The sequence below is a fragment of the Xiphophorus couchianus genome, chromosome 17 (assembly GCF_001444195.1).
Source record: "Xiphophorus couchianus chromosome 17, X_couchianus-1.0, whole genome shotgun sequence".
Classification (NCBI taxonomy): domain Eukaryota; kingdom Metazoa; phylum Chordata; class Actinopteri; order Cyprinodontiformes; family Poeciliidae; genus Xiphophorus; species Xiphophorus couchianus.
This window is the reverse complement of record NC_040244.1, coordinates 924,132-949,209: the sequence shown is the minus strand read 5'-3', so window position 1 is coordinate 949,209 and position 25,078 is coordinate 924,132. Positions and strand designations below refer to the sequence as shown.

Below are 25,078 nucleotides of genomic sequence, written 5' to 3'. Positions count from 1 at the left end.
AAAAAGATAATTTTACATAAAACTGCCTCTTTAAATGGTTAACAGATCAGCCATGTTGTGATGTTTTTCTGAAGGCGGAGTTTCAGAAAGAGCTGGAGCTTCTTAAAGGGGCTGAGGCCCAATTTCAAGGCGTTAAAAAAATTTGATATAGAAAGCAGAAGGTAGCAGTTGTTGGAATTTACTTTATTTGATTGGAAAATATATAATACCACCCCTTTAAAAAGTAACTGGCTGGAGGTTTGGGAAGAAAGAGAAGAGACACAAAAATAAAGATAATTTGTTGAGTATTAATTGATTTATTGATTGATAAACTAGAGGATTTTACGTTTGTTGGACCGAACGGAGTTTAAACTAATCGGACTGAGGAACGTCTCCTCCAGTCAAAGTGCAGTTTGCGTCTCTGCGGAGGAGAGGCGGACTCACATGGCGAACGATGCTGCGCCGCTTCATGTCTGTTGTTAATCTCTTACTGCAGAGCGAGTGGGCGGGTCTGGACTCACCTGAGTTCATCCATTACAAACAGAGCTGGTTTCAGTCATCCCGCCTGGTTGGACTCCTTCATGACATTAATAACCCTCCAGCTACTCTGTGTGCTGACCCAGATTTCTTAATGACTGCACTAATGTTGTGAATTTATAACAGCATCGACACCTCTTGGATATTAGTAATGGCCTTTTTGTAATTTATTTTGTGCATGCGATAGTTTAAATTGGAGAAGTGAGACAGATGGCCGTTTCCTCTACGCTGATGATTATCAGTAATGATGACAGAACGTGAAACAATGGCGGAGGACAAGTTTGTTGTTTCTGGAAACTCAATCTGCTTCTGCTGCTAACCAGAGAAAATATTTGCACATATGTAGAACTGTCACGAAACATTTTGCTGGATGATAAATCGTCTCAGAAGTTATTGCGATAAATGATAATATTATTGCTTTGAGACCATTTTGCAGTAATGCAACGATACTGGCAAAATGAAAACAAGATAAATAAGCTTTCAATTCTACTGAACATTTCATGCTGAAAATGGAAGATACTTTAAATATTCATAATAAATAAACTACAAATAAAATAAATTATAAAGTCTCTAAACACAAGTGTCCTTCAAAAAATAAGTTTAGTTGAGACCAAAACACCAAACTGAAGAGTTTTATCATCCAGTTTTTAGTAGAAAGACAAAAATAATAAATCATGCAAATGGACATTTTTGCGCTCGATTTAACTTATGCAACCAATTCTACATATTTACTAGAATCTGGAAGTCATGACAGTAAATGTGATTTAATTCCAGCTTTTCACATCTAGTGACTGAAACTTTCTTTACCAAAAAGCTCAAACTCAGATTAGATGGAGAACGTTTAGACAGCAGTTATTCTTAGTTGGGTTTAGGTCTGGACTTTGACTGGACCATTCTAGTTCCAGTTTTTAACCAGTAAAAAAATGTTTTGAATCATGTTTCACATTTATTTCCAATGAAATATATTTGTAATTTTAATGTGACTAAATATGGAAAAGTTCAAGGAGTATGAATACTTTTGACTGCATGTGATTTGGTTATTCTAAATAATCCAGATCTTTCCTAAAATTGCTTCAGGAGTGAATAGTTGGACCACAGCTACGGCTGTCGCAATAAATCAATTAAATGATCAATTAAAACAAACTCAATAAGTTCCATTTGCATGATTTATCATTTTCCTCTTTTCTCTCTTTCTACCAGAAACTGGGTGATGAACGTCTCCAGTCTGGTCCTTTGGTCTCAACTTTAACATTTTTTTGAAGGATAATTTTGTTTACAAAGATTTCATAATATATTTTATTGTTTCTGTTTTGTTTATTTGGGATATTTAAAAATGTCTTCCAGATTTAAATGCTCAGAAGAATTTGATCTGCGAGAATCTGTTCTCGCATTATTAAGTTATAACACTTAACTATATTATTCATCACAATAATTTCCGGAACAATTTCTCCTCCAGGAAAAGTTATGATAGACTAAAGAAACTCCATGAATATCAGGTAGTAAAAATCGTTCTAATTTAAATCGCTTTGCTGCAGGAAATCTGGGAAACCTGCTCAGTTGTTCCATCAGATTGTGCTCAGGAATATATTGAAGCTACATAAAAACTTTAATAATTTTGCTCCATAATTGTCCATGCAGTAACAGTGAAAAACTCCACATCTTGCAGAAAACAGAGATTTCCTCCTGAGAATCTTAAGGACGCCTCGTTTATCTGGATGATTTTCTCGAGAGACATTCCATCCAGGTGAGGCGAGGTAAGAGCCAAAATCTCAGGAGAAACATTTGACGTTCAACTGCTAAAACCCTCTTTATTCTAAAAAACAGAAATCATTTGGATGGAAAGAAAGACAGAAAGTGATTTACATTTTTGGCCAACTCTCCAAAACTATCATTCTCAAGTTCTGCTCCACACAAAGAAATATCAAAAACATTTCCACAGTTCTGCGCTTCACTGCTGGAAACAGCATGAAATTAATTGAAATTAGTCCAGATCATCCTCCTCCTTGTTGGGGTTTAAGTGACCATTAGCAGTGAGGTTAATGGGAGTCCAATCTGACCTGAGAAGAGAAAACGTCTTCAAATTTCTGCCGCGCTGCTCCTGAAATTCAGATCGACGTTTATTACCGGAACGCCAGGAATTAATCAGCGTCTGACCCAAGCTGGCAATGAAATTTCATGCATTTTTGATGTTTGGCATCTTTTCCTGGCAGACATTTTGACTCCATATGCTTGTGGATTCATTCATACTAATCATGCCTCTTGGCACGATTACATGGCTCCGGTTCTGTTGGTGATAAAATGAGATTTTTTTTCCCAGGTATTTGTTGAGCGAGACATTCACCCTGAACGTGAATCATCAGATTCTTTACCCGTCAAAACAGCGAAGACACGGGAGCCGTTCCTGTTCAAGTCTCCATTTCCTCTCAATGTGCAGAAATACAAACAGGTTGCAGCTCAAAGAAAAGACGACAAATCTACGATAACGAGTCATAGACAGGAAAAAACAAAAGTTAATTCAAATTTTGAGCTCAGAAATTTCCTAGATAAAATCCAAAAGTTGAAAATTTGCAAGAAAAGGAGCCTCAGAAATCTTTGGATTAAGCTCAGAACAAAAATTGGTTTTAAAAGTTGACAATTTGAATTTTTCCCCCTTTTGTTTCTTTACTGTTCTAGCAAAGTTTTTTATAGAAAATGTGAGATTAATCTCGATTTGAGTTCTCGCAAATTTTCTATTTTGAGCTCAGAAATGTCCAAGTTTTCTAGAAAATTTCCTAATGGTTTTACTCCAAAGTTTTTTTCATGAAAAACTAAATTGTTTCCTCAGCTACAAACAGAATCAAAACAACAAACTCTACAACTAGATAATGAGTCAAAGTTAAATTAGTCACTTTTCTCCAATTTATTTTTCAATTATAATTATAATTTATTGAATATAAAGCAACTAATAAAGTACAAACTGAATTAATTATGCATCTACTACATCTGCTTATTTGAATTAGCATGTATAATTTAAGGTGTTTATTTTATATGTAACAGAAATAGACAATATACGCAAGAAAATTTTATTATAAAGTAAATGCAGAAATGGAAAAGAAATAAAAAGTTTAAACTACAAACAAAAAGTTAAATGTTTTTAGAGGTAGCATCAGGTTTTATTTCATGTTCAGCTAATTTTAAATTCTTTATGCCTCTCTAGAAAACTGATGTTAATTCTTTAACTGGTTTGAGGAGCAGCTTGGATATACCTGTGGTTGCTGATCAACTGGGAGTCCAAGCATCCCTCCCACTGAGTCTGATCAGGTTTGAGAAGCTGTTTTGTAGCAGGAACAGGTTTGACAGAGCACATCACCCCCAAACAAAGACAGATTCACTGAGCAGCAGCTCAGCTGACAGCGTTGGGAAGGAGGAGGTTTAGACGGGACGTGGCTGCTGAGCCGCCGTGTTCAGATCGTCCATCAAATCACAGGAAGCCTGACAGAGTGATCAGCCGCACAAAAGCATCAACTTAAAATACACTCAGTTAAATCTGACACCTCAAAAACAAACACCTCTGATCCTCCTTATGTCAGGTTTCAGCTGTTTTTCTGGCTTTTACCGCCACCTGGCGGTCGGTTATGGAAAGTCGCTCTTTTATCCCCAAGCTTTTATATTTTAAATTGAAAAATATCACATTTAGATTTTATCATATTTTCTTTAAATGTAATGCTTCATGCTTTTTATTCATATATAAAATATTCTATATATAGAATACTCCGAGAAAAACGTGACAAAACAAAAACAGAAAAAGGTTTCAAAACCAGATCCTCCCTGTTTGAGCTGAACATGTTCATAAAATAAAAGATCAGAGTCAAGAGTCAAACCCGACGGTTCTTTATGATCGGATCTCAGCCTTTTTTCTTTTTACAAATTTTAAAAATAAGAAGTCTTCTTGTAATTCTTTGAATTCAGACATTTTTACTTTTGCTCAGAATTGGGGATAACGGCTTTTTTTTGTCTCCAGAAATGAGGACCTTTGTCCCTTTGTGCATTTGCCAACTGCAGTTTGGTATTTTGTGTTTCTTTTTTATGACGGAGTGTTAAGGCTACAGAAAATAAAAAGAAGAAAATATTAAGAGAAGTGGAAGAATATAGTCGTATCGTTACGACTTTAATACCAGAATAAAGTCGCATTATGTGCTAGGATGAGGCTTTTTGTCTGTATCAAAATTGGTTTATTTCGAAAAAGTGCAAAGGAAATACTTTCTCATCACATGATCAAAAACCGGATGTTACTACTGGCGCAAACCACTAAGAAGACGACAGGAAGTGGTATGATGGCAAGGAATGTTTTTTTAATGACTTTATGGCATGAACATACATATTTATATGTGATTTTAACTGCATTTCTTATTTAATGTAAACATCACAATTGCAAAATTGTGTTTTTCAGAGATTAGAGGAATATTGTCAAAGTTTTGCCCACATTTATAACAGCTGCTATGCTGATATGTTATTCTTTCCTTTTAAAACTTATCATTGACGCGTCAAGCAAAGTACAGTTAATATTCAGTAAGCAGTATTTTTCATAAACCCAAATTCACATCTACATAAACAGCGACCTCATAAGATTGAAACAAAACCAAAGCAGCAGTTCTACAGACATGGCAGCATAGCAAGGTGAACTGCTACAAGGAGACTCGGACATGGAAAACAACACGGAGCGGAAAACTTTGAGCCCACCTGCGGTGAAAAGCATCTGCTGGCAGGTTGAACCGGGGCTGAATTAGCATGGAGCAACTGCAGCCCAAACAGCCAAGAGGTAAACAAAACCAAAATAGTTTCATTCACACCCCAACTTCACCTCCAGGAGCCCAACTGTGCTCCTAAACCAACTCCAAGTAAAGCCAGTGTAACCAGTAAAGCTCCACAAACAGAGGGGGAAAATCTGCCAGAAACACAGCAGAAGATCTAAAGATACATAATTCAACTTAAGAGAAACAATCATATTTCATCACACTGCAAAAAAAAAAAAAACTCCGCTTTAGCACCCAGAGCAAACAATCAGTCACAGTTTGAGAGATCAAAAGTGCTGGAAATAACAACTGTGTGAAGGTTTTAAACGGTTTACTCACATTATGAGGCTTGTTGCTGGTTTCCAGAAACTCACTCTTCCTGCTCAGCGGTTGTCCTGAGTCATTCCCGCCTTCAGCAGCTCCTGACCCGACGGGAACACCTGCTCCCAATCCTCTAATTATCCTCCCACCACTCAGCCTGGCGTCTTCCCGGCTTCCGTGGCTAATGGCGGCAGCAGCTGCTTCTTTCTGTTTTAGTAAATCTGTTTCCGCTGCCAGTTTCTACAAAGTTTGACTCATTTTTAAAATCGAGATTATAAAAATGTGTACAGAAACGAATTCACATTGTTTTAAATAAAAGTCTAAAACGCAGCCTTTCTGCCAAATTAATTTATCCGAGAAATGTCTGGTTTGCATAACCGCCGCCTTCTGACATGGAGTGTTGATCAAAATGTCAATTTTTAGAAAATAAACTTTCACTTTAATTCATTTAGATAGAACCAAATTACACGGTTCTTTAGATTCTGCCACTTCACGACCTGTTCCGGAAGCACTATCCGTACATTTGACTCATTTGCGCATGCGCTAAAGAAATACTTCCGGATTATTCTTAAAATCTACATAAAAAAGTATAACGTTTATTTATATTAATTAAATACTCCTTGCTATATAAGTGTATATTTTTCTAGACGATGTTATTAATGAAAATTATTTGTTAATTTAAGTAGAAAATTGTGTACTAAGCATCACGGAACTGTTAGCTAGTAGCTACCACCGTCCTTACGCCCTCTGGTGGTCGGCTCTTGTGTTTGTTTTCCTTTCCCTGACCTTTCACCCTGGATCCGCGGATTGGCTCAGTTAACTATGTGACATTAAATGACTGTTACTGTTGTAACTCCGACCAAACATAGTACTGCATTCATTTGAGCTGAATGCGTACACACCTTCATTAGATTTTTATTTGTAAAACATTTTGGAACCAGTGTACAGTCAACCCCAATGTATTTCTAGATTTTTCTGTAAAATTACTTGCAAAAAAATAAAAAAAATCTACCTATTTTTGTGACCCAGGACTTACAAAAAAAAAATACATAAATAAACTTATGAGAATAAAGTTGTATAAAAATAAAATCATAATATGAGAACAAAGTCATAGAATCAAGAGAATAAAATTGTACAAGAATAAATGTCAAAATTAATAGAATAAAGTCACAATTTCACAAGAATAAAGTTGTAATATTACAAAAATTAAGTCTTTCACCAATATTATGGTTTAACCAATAATCAGAATATTATGACCTTGTCTCGTAATACTACGACTGTATTCTCAAACTATTTTTGATTTTATTCTCGTAGGACTTTAATCCCTTATTTTTATAGTGCATATTATCAAAAGAAAACGCAGCATATGAAGCTGAAATACTAGCTGACACGCTATTGGCTGTAAAAGTCTATTGGCAGCCAATCCGAGATCACCTTCCATTTTCCTTTGTGCTGATTGGCTGAATCCCCAAACAAAGGAAAATGGTGGATGTTTCTGCAGTAGCGCTAAGATGGTTTCCACCGTGCATTAATGCATTTAAAAGGTACAAACTATTAAAACAGGCAGATTATGATTATATTTCAGTAAAAGATTTAATCCACAGCAAAGCCAAAACCTCTGACAAGAACATATCATTTTAAAACTTTATTTTCGTTGGTTATTTGCAGATTTCTTACTAGTTTTCCACCATTAGTTTACGGTGGGATTCTATTTACATTTTACCAATTTACAGTTTATATGGACCAGTCAGTTGATGATGTCTTAATTTTTTCTTGAAAAGACAGAAAGAACGTATGACTTTCAAGGTTCCTCATGTGAAAGAACGGCCAGAGTCGGATTTTTTGATTTGATAGATCAGGAGGAAGCCGAACGCCACAAGCAGAATCTGTAAAAACAAGAAAACTGTTAAAGATCAAAAACAGGAAAAAAAGCAAAAATCTGCTCTTAATTCCTGTTATGTACCTCTGCTTTGAGTTTTCTGATCTTTAACTGGTGCAATGAACATATAGGGGCAGCCTTCAGCCAATAAAATAACAATAATAGATTCTGGGATGATTCTTGTTATGTCAGAGCGAATTGAGTGTATATTACATTATTAATCATTATTATTAAAGGACACCTTCTAAGAGCCTTTGCTTCTAAGAGCAAAACAAGGTCATTTTCTACCAAAGAAATCTGAACTTTTGAGATGAATCCCAGAAATTTTCTTTTAAGAAATCATGGAAAAATCTGAGTTTCAAAAGTTGAACATTTTTGACATTTGAAACTCTGCCGCTTCAAAGATTTTTCTAAAGATATGTCATAGTCATTTTTCTGAGCTCCAAGAAGCTCAGAAATTTCCATCTTTTTTTCTAGAAGATTTGTGCGATTAATTTCAAAATTTCAGATTTTTTTGGCAGATATTTACTCTTTTTAAAATCTACAATGGTCCTATAATGCTGTAAACCAGTGCTACTACCAGTTTATCCATGGAATTGATGACTACAACGCTGCTTGAAACGATGGGCACATTGTATTTGCAACGTCTGAAACAAAGGCTGGAAACCCCTGATGGTAAAAGAGATCAGAGTTCAAACTTACTTCGATGCAAACAAATCCATAGAATAGTGCCATGGCAAAAGAGGGAGGCAGTCTAAATACCATTAACAAAACGTCTTTGCAGGACTGTGGAAGAAAAGACAGAAACATTAAATATTTTCAAAACCATGACAGAATGGGAATGATGACTGAATTCAGAACAATTTGCAAATAAGCTGATTAAATACCTGAGAAAAGATTTTATCTGGACCCTCAGTTCCCTGTTGGGACAAAGATCAAATTTTAGAACTAAATGTGATTTATGGGTGTATTGTTAAAAAAATGAATTTAAAAAATTGTTTTTATTCAGTCTTATATTATGGCACATTGTAGTTTAAAAAAACTGAGTTAATGTTCGCCAAGAAATTTTGAGGTTAAACTCAGAAAATTTCCAGAAAAAACAAGAAATATTTTGAATTTCAAAAGTTTAAAATTTGGTAGAAAAATAGTCAGAATCTTTAGATTAATCTCAGAAAATTTCCAGAAAAACAAGTTAACTTCTGCATTTGAAAGTCAAAAAAATTGCTTAAAAACTCAAAAATGTTGACAATAATTTCAAAAATGTTCCAGAAAAAAAGGTTTGTTTATGTTTCAAATGTTGAAACATAAACAAACCTTTCTAGTTGTTAGATTTCTGTATCTTCCTGCTCTGACGTTTGGACCATAAATTAAAGGTTTTAATTCACTGTGTTTATATTTGGACCTTATATAAACACAGTGAAAGTTTGATTCAGAACAATATTTGTATATCTTTTATGCTTCCCATTGAAAATGCTTGAATTACATTGTGACATGTTTGCATGTAACCAACCTGAGGTTTGGGTTTACATTTCGAGTCAGATTCAGTGCATTTGCAGGACTCTGGGATTTTCGTGCCCCAGTCTTCTGCACCAAACGCTCCGCAGCATTTGCCCTGCAACCACAGGCGACTTTAAGTACGTGATCCATCTCAAAACTGCATAAAAACTGTTAGCTTATCTTGGTAAAAAGCCTTACGTTTCTTTGAATCGCGTCAGACTGGGTCCCGTTAATTAAGAAATTCATAATTTCTCTATCAGAGTTGTTGAAATTATCCGTTAACTGCAAAGTCAGAAAAACTGCATTAATAGAATCTTAGACTAGAGAAGAACAGATTAGAATGAGCACAAAAGTTACAACAAACAAGATGTCCGGTACTTTAAGTTCCCAACAGATTCCTGTCGGTCCGTTCATCACAAAACTTTACTTTTCAATGATAGATGGACCAAAGTTGGTAAAGGTCTCCACAACCAAAACTTCTGCTGGGATTGTATCATTAAAACAGACTCTAGTGACTGAAACGAGAAAACTACGGAAACCAAATTCTCTCAAAATGTAATTTAGGTTGCATGTGAGAATATAAAAGATGCTTTATGTGTCCAGTCAGAATTCTGAGATTAAATGATGACTTGAGAACTTAAATTCTGAGATTAAAGTCAGAAATCTTACATAATAGTACAGATAAAAGAGAACAAAATACTGCAGAGAAACACAACATTAGTCAGATACATTACCACTTTTCTATAGATAGTGAATAAAATCCCCATAAACAGATAGATGATCATCATGACTATCGTCAAACCTACGAACTGTAAATGAAACCAAACAGTAGATCAGACTTTGTGCTGATGGAAATAAAAAAGTTTAAAATTTTTGTGAGAATTTCGGAAGTGGTAAACGTTTTTTTTTTTTGCGTACGATCTTCAGGGCGATGTTGTTCTCTGCGATGGCGACGTAGATTCCCAGGACGGCGACGAAGAGGATGACGAGGGCAAACACCCACATCTTTAGCGGGTTGAGGTCATTGAATCCAGAAACCTGAAACAACAACAGAGACACCGGATTACAGCTGAGTCCCAGTCACGCTCAGCCACTGGCGCAAAAATGCGCTAAATGTTACGCATAGGGGCGGCGCTAAATCAAATAATCCATATATAATATTTTTAAGTGCAGGCAAATCGAGTTCAAGAAGCAGCATAATATATTGTAACATTAAAATTTTATGGTAGAAAAATAAAGTCCATCAGCTGATTTTGCTTTCAAAACGCGCTACGTGTCTGAATAAACATCACACAGTTTCTGGCTACACAATAATTTATTCAGCGCCATTCGTAGATAATTTAACGCCTTGTGTGTGCAGAAACTGTCTGCTTCACTTCTTCCATCTAACCCGATGCTTAATAGCAACGCTGTTCGGGTTTACCTGGTAGGTGTTGGTACCGGATATCACGGACACGTGTATCATCACGAATCCAATGACCTGCGAGCAGAAAGTTAAATACTGCGTGTCAGTTTAACAAATTACATAAAATGAAAACGATAGAGCCTCATTTGAATAGTTAGATTAGGGGTTGAGAGTAAAATAAGACTTTAAAAGTGGATTGCAAAGACTTTTTAAAGGGAGTTTACGCAGATGCATCGTGGAAGACGTAATTGCAACAAAAAGACACTAGAGGGAGACAAAGAGTTGAGAAAAGTTCTGCTTCCATTTACATTAAAATAAAACTAAATCTAAAAATCTAAAGTTATTAGATTTTTGTCAGATTTTAGATTTTACCTGCTTTTTTCACCTGTTAACCCAGAAAAATGGTTTATTACCAGGATTTAAAAGGCAGAACAGAAAACACAGAAAACACTGTTCTTTATTAGGAACAAACCTGCGCAGGGGAGAGAAAGTTGTACAGCCAGAGGCTGTCAAACAAACTCTGCCAGGCAGCAGCAGAGCATCAATTTTATACACATCTTAGACCCCTAGGTGGCGCAAAAACAATTCCAGGAAGTCAACCAAAAATAATGTTTCTTGGAACAAGGTCATCAGGTGCAAGGTTAAGGTCAAGCAGAAAATTAGACAGAACATAATGACATTGTTCAAACCGCAGCTCCACATATATACAGAGTAGATAACAGATGTGTGGTTTCCAATAATCGCCTTGCTTGCATCACACCCTGAGAGTCCAACAGTTTAATCAGAGCAGGTGTGAATATTATTTTATCTTTATCAGCAGTGAGGTGTTTATACAGAAATGAGGCTGTTGGAGGGAACCGAGCCGTTCTCACAGACAGAATGACAATTTCCCCAAACGGAGCTAAAGCTGCAGCTCTGAGCTGCTGCTCAACTTCCAGAAACACACATGATAAATGAAAGAAGAAAATTAAAGAAAGAAAGAAATGCATGAATAATTATTTCATTTGACAATTTCACACTTTTTTTGTTCTTGAAACAACTCAAAATAATTATTCTTAAAGGGAAAAGAAATAGCTATAAAACAGACAACAAAAAATCTCAAAAATAGGAAGAGATTTCAACTGAAAGGAAAAAAACGAAAATTCAAAATAAGGAATAAGAAAATAATAAAGGATTATACGGTAAATGATTATGATGATAAAATAAGAATATATGGTTGTAAATAAAAAATATATGTTGAAACAATAAATAAAAAAGTAAACGTCTTCACATCACATGTGGCAAAAAGGAAAGAGGGAATAATAATCAAAAACTTCAATCATTGACCTTCATCGTTTAGATGCTTTAAATCAATAAAATCACAAATGTTATTAGAAGTCAGCTGTTTCTGGGGGGGCGATAGGCCCCTAATAAATGTGGCTAAATAAAGTAGGAAATAAGCAAATAATGAAAAAATGAAAACAAAATGAAAACACTTCAAAACTTTTAAAAAGAAAATCAAGAATGGTTTACACAAAATCATACTTCTTCACTTGCTGGTCACTTCTTAGCACAAATGGCATTTTAAACCTTGAGTCAAGAGGATTGGGATCAATGAAGATTACCTCAGTGGTTGATTCTTCTTCCGGATCGGACATCAGCGTGATGGGAAACAAAAGTCTGAACTAACATTTGCTGAACTTTAGGTTTTTCAAACACAGACATCATGAATTTAGTACAGAGAGACTGAATACATGGGAAACATCAGATCGGTCCACAGATTGCCAGGAACAAAACAACCAAGTTCACAACGATGACAGAAATGATCACAATTTTCCAACGTCCGAAAAAGTTTTCAAACCGTTTCAGAATCCAGTCATCAGTTCCAGAGTTTTCTTGCATCTCGTTTCTGAGATTTTTCAGTCCATTCAGTGCCCGTTGTGACCAACAGGAACTTCCAAACATACTGCAAACTTTAGCCAGCAACATGTCCAAGGCTATTCAGTTCTGCAAAGCCATGATTGAGGTTGCTTGTAACTGAGAAGATAATCCCTCAACAGCATCTACAGTGAAGTTAGTGAGTCTCAGGATGTTAAAATGAATGTAATTAATTCTAGCAATGTTCTTATGTATCACTACCTGTATCATCATCAGTAAGGCCCAACCATCCCATTCAAGTGCTAATTTGTATTCTGAGGGTTCGCCAAGTGGAACACCAATATAATTGGGATTGTTAGTCGGATCAGTGAACCGAGATGTTGAACGTTTTCATATTAAGTTAGTAACCACTGATACAGATTTAACAGGCTTATGATTTAGTTCTCCCAGCAGGAAAACTGAGACAGCCAGACGGACCAGCGCACAGGACCCACACCATTTGGGTGGTAAGACAACAAACTGTTTATTTTTACACAACCAATATAAGTCAACTTCAAGAAACACACATGATAAATGAAAGAACAAAATTAAAGAAAGAAATAACAGTATGAATAACTATTTCATTTGACACACCTCAATGCAAAACGAGAGCTGAAACATTTTATGAAAAGTTTTTTATTCTAATCGAATACATAATAATTTTACCAGTTACTCTTGTGAGACAAAATTAACTGTGAACGGCTACAAAAATCTTTTGCCTATTGAACAATTCAGGAATGGAATAAATTAAACAAAAAACGGAGATTTAAAAAGAACATTTCCTTTTTTGTTTAATTTTCAAAGAAAGAGTCGTGTGTATCTGTAAAACGTGATATCTCACCAATTTGTGGAAACCAATGAAGATCCTAACAAATAAACATTTTTCCTACAACTGCACTAATATGCTGGCAAAGTAACTACTTGGTTTGCATATTTATAAAGCTGCCAAAGAATCAGAAATTATAAATAGTTGCACTCACCACGAAAAACACATTGAGGAGGATAAAAGCTATCTTCAGGCAGGAGTTTGCTTTCCCCATCTTTGCTCTGGATGCTGCAGGTCAGGGTTCTGGACGGTTCTGGGAGGTTCTGGAAGGTTCTGGAAGGTTCTGCCAACAAATATATGGGCGGGGGGCACAAAATGACATCACATCCTGAGTAGTTAACTGGAAAGCATGCATTTTTTTAGAGAAAATTACTGGCAGGAAAGAGAGGTTGAGTGCAGCTCAACTGCAGGTTGAGCAACACTGGAGGGAAATGGTCTAACAGAAATCCATAAAAGGTCAAAGAAATCAACAAGAGGCAAAGAGAACAAGAAAATCCCGAAGGCTGATGATTGTTTATCTTGGACAGATTGAGAAGAGTTTTCTCCAGTGGGTCTCAGTTTATCTGCTGTGGTTGGCTCAGGTCTGAAGGGGCCCGACTGGCGAAAGTCAGGATGGGAAACATGAGCTCAGAGTTCCTTAGAAAAGTTTTAAGATTTAAGCATCTGCAGCCAAAACCGCAAGGAGTTCTGGATGATTTCTGTTCACATCGAAAACATTCAGCTGTCTCCAGCCGCTGCAGTAAAACAGAGTAACTCTCTGAAATAACATAACACATTTAAATTACATCTGGGTGAATAACCAGAAACCAGCAGCAGAAAGAGTCACTGCTTTGGAGGATTCACTGTTTGTAAAGCAAACAGTGAATCCTTTTCTTTTCTTTAGTCAGAATTATGAAATTAATGAGGATTTAAAAACTTTAACTCTGCAGATAAAGCAAGAATTCGGACTTCAGTGTCTGAATTTTTTCCTCACAATTTAGTCAGAGTTTTGAGATTAAAGTCAGAATTATATGAGATGATCAGATCTGAACTTTAATTCTGAGAGCAAAGTAAAAATTTTAATACCCAGATTAAAGTCCAAATTCTGAGATTAAAATCAGAATTATGTATTTAACTTACTGGCAAATAGTAAAAATAAAATCCTCATGTTTAAAGTCAGAATTCTGAAATTAAGTAAAAATGTTTAGATTAAAGTCATAAATCCAGGGTGCTGACATTAAATGGTGACTTCTAAACTTAAATTATAAAAGTAAATTCAGAATTTAAAGTAAAAATATAAAATGAAAATCAGAACTTTAAGCTTAAATTCAGTGTTTTAAAAATAAAAATTCAGAATTTTGAGATTATGACAAGATTCCAAGATCAAAGTGGAAAATCTAAAGTTTTTAACGTCGACAGAAACCAGATAGAAATATAGCTGCATGGAGTTTTTCTCTCTTTTCTGTAGTGTTTGTATTTAGTTTTTGCTTTATGTGTTAAACTCCTTTTGCTGCTGAAAGATGCAGAAGATTTAAAAAATCTACAGCAAATATCTGCATCCTCATCTTTGAATGAGAAAATATTTTAAAAGTAAAGAATGAAAAATACAAACTAATGGTTTCTCATTGCAATATTGCTATTCTATAAAACATATACATATATAATACACATATAAAACAATATTATTACTATAAGACATCCTGTGCAGGTTATGGATATTTGTGCAGACTTAGGAAAATTGGACAAACGGACATTTCCAATTACAGGCATCAGGAAAACAGGAAACACATAGAAATTAATGACTTCCTGTCCATGTTTCTCTTTTCCAGATGTGGCTGCAGAAATAAACAAAACAAAGGTCAGCATGAAAAAACTGGAGATTCTTCTCGTGTTTTTCTGTCAAGTAAAAATAAAATTCTAGGAATTCATCAGGATTTTAGCAAACGTTTGAATGCTTCAGCTGCATGGTTCATATTTTCTAGAACATACTTAGATTTTGAAATTATTTTTAAATAGTTTTTCTCTTTTTTCTAAACTGTGACAAAACCTGTACTCTTAAATACGACTTGAACTTTCCAACTTGGCTTTCAGGAAGTTATTATTTCTCGCCCTGTTCCCTTCCTGTTTCTGTTCACAGTGGTGACCAGGTGGAAAATTTGGCAGATAAAAAGGAAAAGAATTGATAAGATCAGATAATGCCCAAAGAAATGATGTAAAACAATAGTTAAGGTCATGAAACAGACCTACTTTGTTAACTAAACCCAATCCAATGTGTGATGCTGAAAAAAAGCTCCAACTTTTAAAATATCGTGTTAATTGGTCACATGTAATAGAATCATGTTTGTCAAACTTACTTTATTTACATTTGTTTAACATGACAATTTAATAAACTTATGTGGATAAATTTAATTGAATTAATTGTGACCAGTTAACCCAATATGTTTAAGTTGGATGAGCTGCAAATTAAATGACACACAGTTTTTGTTTTTATTGTTTTAAATCATCCATCATCTTTCTTCTAATTTACAATTTGAAAGGATTGTCAAAGGCCTCATCCATCCGGAGACAAATACGGCCCATTCCTGAAATGACAAAGAAAACATTTGCATCCACTTGACAGGATGAAACACCACAGGAAACACTGCAGTAGGAAAGTATTAGGTAAATTATATATATTATTATCAAATATTTGTTGTTTCATGTGCCTTTATAATGTTCTTGTCTTATATGCCTTTATTTGTTTCATCTTAGCATAAAGAAAGTTTCTGTGTTGTTGACATCTTTGATTCCTTTCTCAGAAGGCCTCTGAGGAACAGCAGAGAAACTGTTTTCAACATGGTTATCGCTCAGCAGAAATGTCTGCATCCTTGACCTGTTAGATAATTATAAAACTGTCGCCATGAAGACGTACAACTTGCTGTGTGTTATCCTGTGTCTGGAACAGAATAATCTAGTATGTAGATACCATGTGTTTTGTTAGTGACTAGTATTTGCATTGCAATCATGTGACTGAAGTGTTTTCCCACCCCTTTGAGACGCTCTCTGTAACAGGGATCCTAACAGCAATAGAAAGGGAGAATGGACACAGATGTTTTGAGAACGGAAGAGATGTGTGACTGAAAACATCTCTGGCTGTTCTCCTCGCGAGGACAAAAGAATCTAACTCTCTTGTCTTTCTTGTGTTTGTTAAATCTGTCTCAATAGGTGTTTAAACCTGACATTTACTTGGTCCTTCGAGCCGGTCGCCAATATACCGGAAGGATTCCGGCAGGTCTGGTCGACCCCAGAGCAGTCCGTGCGCACGGCAAGTTTCCTAGTGGAAACTTATCAGATCCTGTTCAAGGGCTGGAGCTCGGCCTGCCTGCTGGGATCTGATGGTTGACGGTGCTCCAGGGAAAGACAACGGGGGTGAGTGATTCTTGTTTAAAAGTGGCGAGTGACTGAGGGTCATTGCGCGCACAGAAAACCCTGTCAAGACTCTAACAGGTAAAAATATTGCACGACATCCGTGGAGGACGGCGGAGTCCTCGCGCAAAATTCCGTGGTTAGGTGGACGGAGCCTGGTGCCTTCCTGTTCTGGGAGACGGGGCCCGACGAATACCTGTTGCAAAAAGGACGGCGGAGTCCTGCGAGAACAGGCGCTTAAATTCCGCGACAAAAATAAAAAATAAAAAAAAGTGTGTGACTGTGTGAATGATTGGAGGTATAAATACCACTTGGTATTTTACCTCATATAAAACAGTAGGACTGTAACCAGCAAACCTCTTGAGGATGCAGAGGTAAGAACCCCCACTCGAAAGAGTTGAAGCGTGGGTTACCTCAACAGGTTGTTTCAATTGCTGGCCTACTGAACAGAACCCCAGTTTTTAGGACTCCCTAGGCGTCAACAAACTGGGCCAAATTTCATTAAATTTTATTTACTTTTTGGGGGGGAAAGGAATGAGTAAAAATAAGCCAACAGAGAGTTTAGAATCAAATGACTGGAAATAAGTCGAAAAACAGGATCCGCGTAAAATAAAACATTTAGATAAATGGATAACAAACTATAACTTTGACGGCCATCTAAATTAGAAAAAAAAACAAACAACTAACTTTACTGCAGTATAACATAAAAAAAACAACAAAAAAAGTCAAATCCAAAGAAAATGCGCAAAGAAGGGCATGACGATGTAGAGTTTTGGTTGTGAATGGACTGACAATTTATGACTGACCACGACTAGACTAAATGTTTCATGCTTTGTTTGTTGTGTTATTGCAAAATAGCAAACAAACTGTATATAGGCACTGAGTAACTAATCAAATTATTAACCATTTGATATTTGAAAATATAGTGAATTTGAAATGCAAAGTTCAGTGAAATGTGATACTTTGAGCCATCCTAGTACATGTAACTAGTTACTCTGAATTGATAAAAAAAATTAATAAAAGTAATGTTTTTTCTAGAATGGAGTTTAGAAATCTTTAATCTGGGATTATTTGATTGATAATTAAATTAATAAAATTGAGGGAAATTAAGGAATCTGAGAACTTGATTTAATTTTGGAATGGTTCATTTTCATTGAGAAAGTAAGAAGAACCAACTATGGCCATTTGGCAGGAGTTAAAATAGAAGTAAAATGTCCTCCCCTCTGGGTTGGACAGATGAAGCAGAAGAGGCCCTTTGTAGAAAAAAGCAGGCCCTCGTATGAAGTACAGCACTGGCTCTACCAAACTGTAAAAAAAACAAAAACAACTTTTTGTTCAGATGGTGGATTGTAAAGGTCATTTTATGACCTCTGTACTGGTTCAACAACATGGTGATAAAATGAGACCAGTAGCATATTTCTCTTCTAAACTTGATAGTGTGGCGTGTGCCTTGCCTCGCTGTGTGAGAGCCGTCATTCTATGGCAGTAGAAGTTAGTGCTCCTATAGATCTGTTCCATCCATTAACATTAAAAGTACCACATGCGGTCTCAGCACTACTGTTGCAGACAAATATGACATTCTTATCACCTGCCAGGCATCTCTCATGTATGTCCACTCTCTTACCTCATCCGCATCTAACTGTTGAAAGATGCACTGTTTTAAATCCTGCAACATTGTTACCTCTCCCCCAGGCTCACCCAGTATATTGTCAGCAAAATATTTTTTAATTTTAGCAGTTATCCATACAGGTATCTGTTTGTAAAATCAGATCTTATTTTAACCAGTTCCTGGAATCATGTTTGTAGATCTTGAATAAGTCCTGTTTTCCACCTCGGGCTTCAACTTGAAGTGTTTCTGTTATATAATTGTTTAGTTTTTGTTTTTTTTTGTTTTTTTCCATTCTGTCTCATCCTGATGTAATGATTATTGTTTAAGGTATTTTAGGCTGCACCTACCAGCTATCGCAGATGTTCCCACATCTGTACATAAACACCTGGTTCAGCTCAGCTAAAGCTTTTTGTAGGATGGGAGGAGGAGTTTTTATGAATGTTTACAAATGACTACTAGAAATGTTTTTTTTTTTGAGGATTTCTTTGTGTTTTTAGACAGTTTCCTAACTTATCTCAGAAACAATCAAGTATACAAACAGTCAAAACTTTTGTATGCTCTTTTCTAAGCTGAAACTAAAGTTTAAAGTGCTTTCCTCTGCCTTTTGAGTTGTGATCATGTACTTAGTCCATCTGTGCATTTATCTGTAGTTTTGTTGAATATTGTTTTTGTTTTTCTCATTTCTTGATGTTTCGAAGATATGAAGGGCTACAAACTCATTACAAGAATTTTTAAGGGCTATTTATAAGGCATATGTAGCGATAATTGAAGTCCTGCCGTGGAATGCAGGCACAACAACCTCACAATATGCAACGTAGTGTGAGAAACGCTGACCATCACTATTTACTTGATACATTTTATTGCATTATAAAGGACCTAATTATGTGTGTATTCATTTATATCTCTTTAGATCAAAAATGTTGTGTTCTCCATTTTTATGCTTTAAATTAAAAAGGTATTAGGGGTCTAACTGCTCTGTGACTGATCTTATCAAGGTTATAGTTACCATTTGATTATGGCATGTTTGTTAAATTCACCATGTTAACATGAGTACATACATAAATTAAATGTTTCTTTTCAGGATGAAGGTTAGTCAAGCTTTTGTGCACCGATGAATAAAGACAGTTAAAGTCTAAAAAATGAATAAAACAGATAAATAAATAAATAAAACCTTTTTGTAGTCAGGTGTTGCTGACTACACCCCACTGCTGTAAAAAAATAGCAGAAAGATCAACTTGGGTGCATTTGACACACTGTAAAAAGGTCATTTCATTTCAAAAGTAGAAAAAGCAGCTTAGGACGCTCACCGACCTACTGGGCGAAGTCCAGTGTACACAGGGGGCTAAACCAAATAGTTTAGTCGTCTCAAAACTGGCGAAGATTGTCCACAACCCTGTAGTGTCTTTAGGAGCTGAACAAGCTTGCACATTTAATGAAATGGCGAGTAAATATGTTGTTTTGTTTTTGTGTTTTCATCAGGGAACGACTGTTGTATTGTGTAGTATGTATGGAACCAAGGCCTCTACTTCGTGTGACTCCAGCAACCATCACAAAACAATGTCTATTAGAAGTAATGACTAAAACTAATCCTAATAGCACCTGTGTGATTTATGATTCAATATTTCCCCTTACAGCAGCAGATGAGAAGAAACCTTTTGTTTCTAAAAAGATAGCTCCGAGTAACTTCTCATGTGTAAATATAACAGGGTCTGGGAAAAGATTGGGAAATCTTTCAGACACCATGTGTTCTAATGTAATCACTGTAAACAATGACTTTAACCCTGTTTCTCGTGCAGATGTTGGTGGTGTACGGTAAACAAAAACGTAGACAGAATTAATTACATCCATTACAACGTACAAAAACTGGGCAACTGGACACAGGCTGGTTTCGAGGCGGTTCACGAGCAGCTGGCCGCTACCTCAGTAATGGCTTTCCAAAACCGCATAGCTCTTGACATGCTGCTAGCTGAAAAAGGGGGTGTGTGTGCCATCTTTGGAGAAAGGTGCTGCACATTTCTGCCAAACACAGCAGCTAATGGGAGCCTGACGAAGGCCATTGCGGGGCTCCGTACCTTTAATGGCAAAATGACAGAACTCTCTGGAGTGAATGGATGGATGTTTTGGGAAAGTACCGAACCCTTGTGTCCTCTGTCTTACTATCAATTGCAGTCTTTGCTGCCATTCTAACCTTGTGTGGATGCTGTTGTATTCCTTGTCTGCGTTCCTTGTTTAACCGTCTCATTACCACAGCAATTTCACCCATGGAGGACCGGATGGCACAGATATCCTAACCTTTGGACTGAGTACGGTCCCTGAGTGTAAGCATATTTGTGCTCCTAAAAATGAACTCCCGGCTGGAAATCGTTTGAAGTGGCTGTTTTGGAGGGATATGAGAATTGGAACAAATTGTCAAGAAAATCCGAGCTCATCCCACTTCCCCATGCTGGAGATTTTAGTTTAACAGTAATAATAAATAAAGTTATCTTTAAAATGAATCACTCAAGTGACATCAAGGCCCAACATTAGACTTAAGTGTCAATAAAATAAATCTAGTTGTGTGTGTTGTTTTTGTCTCATGCAAACTTTGCTTTAATTCTACTTTTTTCTATCTAATCATAAGAAATCATAGTCAGTCAGAGAGAGTCATTAAACAGGAAAAGCAGGTTTCCTGGAAAAGAGGAAGTAAGTTTCCAGCCTGCAGATTTATAAAAATAGCTGAGACTATTCCTTATGTTAAAGAATGAAATCTAAACATTTTGAGTAATTTGATAAGATTCAAAGTAAAATACTTATATTAATATTGGTTTACTTGTAATAATACTTACACTTACATTTGTGAGAACACTTACAAGAAAAACAAGTAACTGTAACTTTGGTATCAAATAATTAGAATCATGGATTATTCTTGGTTTCTTTTTAGAAAAACATCTGTAATAACTCACATTAAGATTATAATAAGAGTAACTAATAAGTTATGGTTATAAAATTATAAATGAATGCTAAATCAGAGAAGCTAAAGAAAATAAATGTGATATAAATGTGATTTTGACATTCAACTTGAAATGGTGTAAAAGGTGTAAAACTGCAATTAAACATCACTGATATGTTGGAGGTAGATGGTAGGTGAAAGGTTAAGAGAAAAAGGGGAACTAACAGGAGAGCAGAGATGATCAACGCCTTATTTAGAAACAGATTGAACAACGTAAACTTTTCAGAGAAAAGGTTGTGCAGGCAAGGGACACAGGAGGTTGAGCAACCCTGAGACATTAGCACAGAGACATCATGACATGATGTCTCTTAAGACAGTGATGGATATGAGATAATCTGTCTAAGCAGACAGCCAATGAAACAAGCACAGCAACAGTGCTAGCCAATGCAAACGCACCAAAAGGGTGGAGAAACCCTATAAAAGCCGGGTGCAAAAGAGGAACCTTTCGTTGGATCCTCCGGGCAGCTTCGAGCCAAGATCGAGATGGACAAAGAACTCTGCAGCTGAAGAAGAGCCGGGGCCACGGAGCCGAAGACTGTCCTGCTCATGGGGACCAACCCGTCTGGCCCACAACCTGTGGCTTCAAATCGCACTTCTCTCATCGGCTGGGTTCAGACCCCAAAGACAAAGATGAAGACAAAGGCAAAGACAAAGAAGAAGAACTGGTGCCTTTTTTCCTGCCAGCACCAAGTCCTGTGTGACCTCACCATCCATGCGGAGAAGAAGCTCATCAGACCTACAGAGATCCCTGCCTTCACCGATCAACTTCCTCCTCCTGCTGCAGCACCTTCTTCATCATCAGGCCAGGTCTGGGGTTCGAAACACCAAACTCCGTCCGTCTCTCTCTCTAAGGTTCCCTTTTTTAGTTCTCAGTGTCAGCAGTAGGGAAAGATAGACTAGATGATTGATTTTACTTATTTGATTATTTCTGCTACTGAATTAAGCTGTACTGACCCTTGCAAAAATGCCTTACTAATAAAATATTTAGCATAAAGAAAATCTAAAAGATGTTGTGGACATTCAGTTAATGAGTCACCTTAAGGTTCTTTGATGGTTGTAAAATAGCTCTGATGTTTGATTCTGGAGAGGAAAAAGTGGAAAATGTTTTTAGGTTGCTGGTAACCCATATGTACAACATCATCCTTGGGACTCGCCCGAGTCACTAAAACCTACCTGGTTCAATAACAAATGCAAGTTGTAAAATAGAGAACGAGCGACCGTTAACAGGTGTGCTCTGTGAAACTAGTTGGCTGTAGGCTGCTCAGTCTGGCTAATTCACAGGGGGAAGAAGGGTGGGACACCTGGATGTTGGCCGTCAGAAACCAGGCGAATCGTTTCTCGAAACCAGCTTAAACAGAGTTTACTTCAGTTCTGGACAGGGTAAATCCCAGCAGATTTAGGAAACTCAACGGACCCGTTAGAAGGAGAGCTGGTAGCACATCTCCCCTCTCAGAAGAGGAAGTACGAGAGTGAGAGAGTAGAGAAAGGAGGGGGGGGGGGTGTCGCGCAACAACAAAATACACTGCTCAAAAAAATAAAAGGAACACTCAAATAACACATCCTAGATCTGAATGAAAGAAATATTCTCATTGAAACTTTGTTCTGTACAAAGTTGAATGTGCTGACAACAAAATCACACAAAAATCATCAATGGAAATCAAATTTATTAACCAATGGAGGCCTGGATTTGGAGCCACACACAAAATCAAAGTGAAATAACACTACACGCTGATCCAACTTTAATGTAATGTCCTTAAAACCAGTCAAAAAGAGGCTCAGTATTGTGTGTGGCCTCCACGTGCCTGTATGACCTCCCTACAACGCCTGGGCATGCTCCTGATGAGGTGGCGGATGGTCTCCTGAGGGATCTCCTCCCAGACCTGGACTAAAGCATCCGCCAACTCCTGGACAGTCTGTGGTGCAACGTGACGTTGGTGGATGGAGCGAGACATGATGTCCCAGATGTGCTCAATCGGATTCAGGTCTGGGGAACGGGCTGGCCAGTCCATAGCTTCAATGCCTTCATCTTGCAGGAACTGCTGACACACTGCAGCCACATGAGGTCTAGCATTGTCCTGCATTAGGAGGAACCCAGGGCCAACCGCACCAGCATATGGTCTCACAAGGGGTCTGAGGATCTCATCTCGGTACCTAATGGCAGTCAGGCTACCTCTGGTGAGCACATGGAGGGCTGTGCGGCCCTCCAAAGAAATGCCACCCCACACCATTACTGACCCACTGCCAAACCAGTCATGCTGAAGGATGTTGCAGGCAGCAGACCGCTCTCCACGGCGTCTCCAGACTCTGTCACGTCTGTCACATGTGCTCAGTGTGAACCTGCTTTCATCTGTGAAGAGCGAATTTGCCAATCCTGGTGTTCTCTGGCAAATGCCAAGCGTCCTGCACGGTGTTGGGCTGTGAGCACAACCCCTATCTGTGGACGTCGGGCCCTCATACCATCGTCATGGAGTCGGTTTCTAACCGTTTGTGCAGACACATGCACATTTGTGGCCTGCTGGAGGTCATTTTGCAGGGCTCTGGCAGTGCTCCTCCTGTTCCTTCTTGCACAAAGGCGGAGGTAGCGGTCCTGCTGCTGGGTTGTTGCCCTCCTACGGCCTCCTCCACGTCTCCTGGTGTACTGGCCTGTCTCCTGGTAGCGCCTCCAGCCTCTGGACACTACGCTGACAGACACAGCAAACCTTCTTGCCACAGCTCGCATTGATGTGCCATCCTGGATGAGCTGCACTACCTGAGCCACTTGTGTGGGTTGTGGAGTCCGTCTCATGCTACCACGAGTGTGAAAGCACCACCAACATTCAAAACTGACCAAAACATCAGCCAGACAACATAGGTACTGAGAAGTGGTCTGTGGTCCCAACTGCAGAACCACTCCTTTATTGAGTGTGTCTTGCTAATTGCCAATAATTTCCACCTGTTGTCTATTCCATTTGCACAACAGCAGGTGAAATTGATTGTCAATCAGTGTTGCATCCTAAGTGGACAGTTTGACGCCTCTTGTCTAGACGCCTCACGTCTAGACGCCTGACGTCTAGACGCCTATCGTCTAGACGCCTCACGTCTAGACGCCTGACGTCTAGACGCCTATCGTCTAGACGCCTCACGTCTAGACGCCTCACGTCTAGACGCCTGACGTCTGACGTCTAGACGCCTGACATCTAGACGCCTCACGTCTTGACGCCTGACGTCTAGACGCCTCACGTCTAGACGCCTCACGTCTAGACGCCTCACGTCTTGACGCCTGACGTCTAGACGCCTCACGTCTAGACGCCTGACGTCTAGACGCCTGACGTCTAGACCTCAGGCGTCTAGACGCCTGACGTCTAGACGCCTGACGTCTAGACGCCTCACGTCTAGACGCCTGACGTCTAGACGCCTATCGTCTAGACGCCTATCGTCTAGACGCCTCACGTCTACACGCCTAACGTCTAGACGCCTGAGGTCTAGACGCCTGACGTCTACACGCCTAACGTCTAGACGCCTGAGGTCTAGACGCCTGACGTCTAGACGCCTCTCGTCTAGACGCCTGACGTCTAGACGCCTATCGTCTAGTATAATAATTTCCACCTGTTGTCTATTCCATTTGCACAACAGCAGGTGAAATTGATTGTCAATCAGTGTTGCATCCTAAGTGGACAGTTTGACGCCTCTTGTCTAGACGCCTCACGTCTAGACGCCTGACGTCTAGACGCCTATCGTCTAGACGCCTGACGTCTAGACGCCTGACGTCTAGACGCCTATCGTCTAGACGCCTCACGTCTAGACGCCTGACGTCTAGACGCCTATCGTCTAGACGCCTCACGTCTAGACGCCTCACGTCTAGACGCCTGACGTCTAGACGCCTGATGCCTGACGTCTAGACGCCTGACGTCTAGACGCCTCACGTCTTGACGCCTGACGTCTAGACGCCTCACGTCTTGACGCCTCACGTCTAGACGCCTCACGTCTTGACGCCTGACGTCTAGA

The 25,078-nt window shown here is 38.1% G+C and overlaps 1 protein-coding gene across 1 annotated transcript; it reads right to left on the bottom strand.

Annotated features, from left to right (window-relative positions):
• Nucleotides 1–7,239: 7,239 nt before the first annotated feature.
• Nucleotides 7,240–13,518, bottom strand: LOC114160607 (23 kDa integral membrane protein-like). The gene is made up of 9 exons (XM_028043249.1): nucleotides 13,267–13,518; nucleotides 10,409–10,465; nucleotides 9,904–10,023; nucleotides 9,720–9,794; nucleotides 9,184–9,267; nucleotides 8,999–9,100; nucleotides 8,376–8,408; nucleotides 8,191–8,274; nucleotides 7,240–7,495 (listed from the first exon to the last, which is right to left on the bottom strand). The coding sequence occupies exons 1-9, from the start codon at nucleotides 13,324–13,326 to the stop codon at nucleotides 7,421–7,423; spliced, it is 690 nt and encodes a 229-aa protein (XP_027899050.1). The 5' UTR covers nucleotides 13,327–13,518; the 3' UTR covers nucleotides 7,240–7,420.
• Nucleotides 13,519–25,078: the final 11,560 nt, after the last annotated feature.